This window comes from Carassius gibelio, chromosome B15 (assembly GCF_023724105.1).
Source record: "Carassius gibelio isolate Cgi1373 ecotype wild population from Czech Republic chromosome B15, carGib1.2-hapl.c, whole genome shotgun sequence".
Classification (NCBI taxonomy): domain Eukaryota; kingdom Metazoa; phylum Chordata; class Actinopteri; order Cypriniformes; family Cyprinidae; genus Carassius; species Carassius gibelio.
The window spans coordinates 25,126,981-25,132,414 of NC_068410.1; the positions used below are offsets into that span (position 1 = coordinate 25,126,981).

Sequence of the window (5,434 nt, forward strand, 5' to 3'; positions counted from 1 at the left end):
TAGCCAGGACTTTGTAGCTTCCCCCTTTGTGTCGCTGTTTAATTTAATGGTTCCAGACAATAAAATTATCTAATACTGCATGTCCACATTTACAATGAATAAACACAGAATATTCAAATAAGATTTTTTTTTTTTGGGGGGGGGGGGGGGGTTAACTGTATATTTGTTATTATACAGTTGAAATATTAAACTTTCACATTTAAACTACATATTATTACAGCTGGACTTACAGCAAGAAAGAAAGAAAGAAAGAAAGAAAGAAAGACATGTTTAAAAAGTTAAGTACTAAGGCCATAAGTCTTTTATTGAATATTAGAGTTGACATTTTTACAGAAAATCAAGGAGATCGTTCATTTTTTGAAGACATCAGAAGTATGATGTTTGTACCACATTTTTAAGAATAAATAAATAATTTCAGAAAATGATGCTTAACACACTGTAAAACCAGTAAGTAGCTTTTTAACCAGTAAATAGATTTAAGCACTCATTCTAGAAAATTGCCTTTGAGCGCCGAAACTTTTGAGCGCCGAAACAAGCATGCAATGTTTTTGCGTATTTCTGGTAAATTTAAGCCATACATAAGGGGATTTAGAACAGGAGGGATAACCAAAAATTCCACTGAAAAAATTATAGCCACAATCTTAAATTTGTCTGAATCATACCGACTTAGAGCAATATCACAAAATGAAGCTATAGAGTAGTTGACAAAGCTTATAATATGAGGAAGACATGTTTGTAATGCTTTGCCTCTAAATTCTTTGGAGCTTTTTTGACAAATGATCAAAATTCTGACATAAGTATAGAAGATGAAGAAGGCAGGGAGAAAAACTATTGTTGTTGTGGAAAAAAATCCAATTATGTTGTTACTCAAGGTGGAAGTCCCACAAGACAGTCGGACCACAGACCAGTTGGAGCAGTACAGTCGTGCTATGTCAGTCCCACACAAAGGCAACCTGGCTGAGAAGAAAATAACCAGACCTACAGAAAGCACTGCATAAAGTGATGCTAGTGCCATGTACAGTGTTGTCAATTTTAAGGTCATAATTTTATGATATTTTAAAGGATTGCATATGGCAACATATCTGTCATATGCCATCAGAGTTAATATGGTATATTCAGACATTCCATAAGTATAAATCATAAAAATCTGAATGAAACACGCTGGCCTAGAAATCGTATTTGTATCAAAAAGGAGATCAACCATTAGCCTAGGGAAGAAACCAGCTGAGCCACAGAGATCATTGAAAGACAAACAAGATATCAGTATGTACATTGGCTCATGAAGAGATCTCTCTTTAAAGACCACAAACAAAATGATGCCATTAAATAATATGATTGCTAAATAAACTGTAAGTGTCAGTATTAGGATAAGATATCTCATGTGAACAAAGTCCTTGAACAAAGTGAAATAAAAATAGGAAGGCATGGTTCCATTTTCCATTTGGTGATAAAAAATATAAAAAAGTGAAAAATAAATATCTGGATTCAGTTTCTGTCTGTTATTTGAAGAGTAAAGCATCCAAGTGGTTGTTGATGACCCTTGTTCAGTCTAAAAAAAAGTTATTTGCCTCAGTTAATTTTTAAAGTAACAATCAAGGTGATAACAACTGAATGTTGCCTCTGATCTGAGGCAACTGCTCAATTTGCTGTAAGCAGATTATATAACAAGAGCTGACACCATCTGGGTCTTTACATACTGTACACAAGAGAATTGGCCACATTAATTTTTGATGTTCATTAGGTTCGTCAACTAAAATTAAAACTTTTATGTTTTACAGGATGGTAGTTGGTTTTTATTTGATAGAATAAGTTTGGGGTAAGAACAAGTGTAATACATGTGTAACTTGAATGAGCAATAAATTATGCAAGTAGAGAGGAAAATGGCACAGACAACTTTAAGCTACACAATATGTCAGACTGAATCTAGCTATACAGTCATAGCCAAAAGTTTTGTCTGAAGTTTTTTCTACTTAAGCTGTCATGGTGTTCATTCACATTGTTTCTAGATTATTGTATAGAGTGATCAAATGCATTTTAAATAATTGCTAAAAGCGTCATTGACAAAAAAATAAAAAATAATAATAAATTAAGTTTTCACTAAATAAATAAATAATAATCACCGTTTTTTTAATCCTTACATAAAATGACCAACAGGACATTTGAAAGTGTAAATGAGTACTAGTCGGTTACAGTTGTGTATAAAGTACCTGAAAGCCATACACGAGTAAATCAGACATTCAGATGGGTCCTTTGAAGTGGCCAGTTGTGAGCACTTTGGTTAGGAACAACCCTTCAATATGGTGGCCATGATTTATTTCACTCAGAAGTGCCCTTCATAGAGCGATATATACCTTTTGGAATGCACTGAGAAACTCTGTCCATTGAGTAAACTCTGTCCATTGCTCACAAAACAGTTCAGTGAGATCTTTGTTTGTAACTATTTGCATTAGCAAAATTTAACAAAACAAGCAATATTACCTCTAAAACGTAAGTCACTTACAGAAAAAATGTACTCTTTGTGTCATATACAGTAGGAGGACAACCAGGATGAGCTTTTTACCAGATTCTTTGCGTTGAGTGGCATCTGCCTGCAAAACCGGAGGCTTAATTTTCAGGACAACATTCCAAGGAACGCACACTCAAAAAAATATTTAACCCCAAAAGTTAAAACTTATTTAATTCAATTAGATGTCAATTTTCCATCCAATGTAATTGTCAGGAACACAACTGGACACAGATGCAGGTTACAGTGCGGGACCAATTTATTCAAAAAATTCAAAAAGAAAAACTTCCTCCAATGTACAGAAACAGGCCGGGAAATTAGGAAAAATGTCCAACAGAAAAATAAGAGACTTCAATGTCCTTGCAAAAACACCCGGCAGGGGGCGCCCAATGGCGTGGCCGCGATGAGAGCGGAGAGGGGAGGAAGCCACGAGAGAGCCAGCGACAGTGCAAACAAAAACTCTTCTGAAAAATGCTGGTGCCCGGTCTAGGAAATGAGGGAGGGGAAAAATAAAAAAAACAAAACCAATAGCAGCAAACGGTGGCACGACAGAACAAGGCTTGACAGGATCAGACAAAGTGGCTACACGGGGATTATTGACGAACAACGATCTGGCACCGATAGGCGCGACAGACGGGAATAAATAGAGCAAGAGATGAACAGACATTGAATTCAGGTGAGCTGAGTCAAACAATTAGGAGAGGAAACTGTGGTGATGAGGGGTAGGGAGGAACGCCAAAGATAGGTGCAAGACGAATGATCAAAACCAAAACAAAACACCATGTGCACACGAAATGCGGACATATACAGAAACACACACACACCAAAGAACGGGGTGATCAGACAGTGGACATGACATTACCCCCACTCCGACGGACGCCACCAGGCGCCGCAGGAAGGGGCTCACCTCGTCGCCGGTAGAAGTCCTCGACAAGTGTCCGATCCAAGATGTCCCGGGCCGGAACCCAGCTCCTCTCCTCTGGGCCATAGCCCTCCCAGTCCACAAGATATTGAAAGCCCTGACCCCTACGTCGGACATCTAGCAACTTCCGCACCGTATAGACCGGGGAGCCATCCACTAGACGGGGGAGAGGGGGAGTTGGGGCAGATGGAACAAGAGGGGAATAGAGCACAGGTTTAACCCTGGAAACATTGAAAACAGGGTGCACCCGACCAAGCGTGGTAGGGAGCTTGAGCTGCACCGCCGCCGGACTCAGGACCTTCGTGATCCGGTATGGGCCAATGAACCTAGGTGCCAACTTGCGTGAGGCTACCCTGAGAGGCAGGTCCTTGGTGGAGAGCTATACCCTTTGACCACACACATAGCGGGGAGCAGGAGTTCGGTGACGGTCGGCCGCTGCTTTAGTCCGCCTATTAGCCTGGGCCAAGGCCGCCTTGGCCCTCTTCCAGGTGCGTCCACACCGTCGGACAAAGGCCAAAGCAGACGGGACCGCAGCCTTGGGTTCCTGTGTGGGAAACAAGGGAGGTTAATAACCGACAGAACACTGGAATGGGGACATACCTGTGGAAGAAACAGGAAGGGAGTTATGGGCGTATTATACCCAGGACAGCTGTTGACACCAGGAGCCGGGATTGTGGGATGCCAGGCAGCGAAGAGTACGTTCCAAATCCTGGTTTGCCCGCTCGGACTGCCCGTTGGTCTGGGGATGGAATCCTGAAGACAGACTCGTAGAGGCCCCGATCTGCCGACAGAACTCCCTCCAAAACCGAGAGACAAACTGGGGACCCCTATCAGAGACCACGTTGACCGGAAGGCCATGAATCCGGAATACATGATCAACCATCACCTCAGCAGTCTCTTTGGCTGAGGGGAGCTTGGGAAGGGAAATGAAATGGGCCGCCTTAGAGAAACGGTCCACCACCGGAAGAATGACGGTGTTACCCTTGGATTCCGGAAGGCCAGTGAAAAAATCAAGGGCCAAATGTGACCAGGGGCGGGAAGGGATGGGCAATGGGTGGAGCAGACCAATGGGAGGCGCATTGGAAGTCTTGTTCTGAGCGCACACCGAGCAGGCAGCCACGAACTGCCTGACATCCTTGGCCACGGATGGCCACCAGAATCGCTGACGGATGGCAGCCAGCGACCTCCGGACTCCTGGATGACAGACTAGCCTGGATGAGTGACCCCACTGGATGACTTCAGAGAGCAACTTGGTGGGAACAAACAGATTACCCGCTGGGCCCCCCTTCGGCACAGGCCCCTTGAGTAGGGCCTCCTCTACTCGTCTCTCGATGTCCCAAGAGAGGGATGCCACCACCACCCCTTTGGGCAAGATAGTGTCTGCTGACTCCCCTCCCCCAGGAGCCTCGAAGAGATGAGAAAGAGCATCGGGCTTAACATTCTTTGACCCGGGCCTGTTAGACAGTGTGAAATTTAACCGGCCGAAGAAGAGGGCCCAGCGAGCCTGTCGGGAGGTCAGCCTCCTGGCCGAATGGACATACTCGAGGTTTTTGTGATCCGTCCAGACCAGGAAGGGCTGAGCCGCGCCCTCCAACCAGTGACGCCACTCCCCTAAAGCCAGCCTGACCGCCAACAACTCCCGATTACCTATGTCGTAATTCCGTTCTGGGGGACTCAGGCGGTGGGAGAAGAAGGCGCAGGGATGCACCTTTCCATCCTCGTGCGACCGCTGAGATAGGACCGCGCCCACTCCGACATCGGAGGCATCCACCTCAACAATGAATTGACGTTCAGGGTCTGGAATAGACAAGACAGGAGCAGAGATAAAACGGGACTTTAATCTATCAAAGGCCTCCTGTGCCCCAGTATTCAACTTGAACGGTACCTTGGGAGAGGTGAGTGCCGTTAAAGGTGCAGCAATCTGACCAAAGTTCCGGATGAACCGCCGATAGAAGTTGGCGAACCCCAGGAACCGCTGCAGAGCTTTACGAGAGACATGCTGAGTGTGT

General features: G+C 44.3%; 1 protein-coding gene across 1 annotated transcript; it reads right to left on the minus strand.

The window, feature by feature from the left end:
* Positions 1-305: 305 nt before the first annotated feature.
* LOC127972555 (olfactory receptor 51I2-like) lies at positions 306-1,441 on the minus strand. The gene has a single exon (XM_052576158.1). It carries the CDS (start codon positions 1,439-1,441, stop codon positions 485-487), a length of 957 nt encoding a protein of 318 aa, XP_052432118.1. The 3' UTR covers positions 306-484.
* Positions 1,442-5,434: the final 3,993 nt, after the last annotated feature.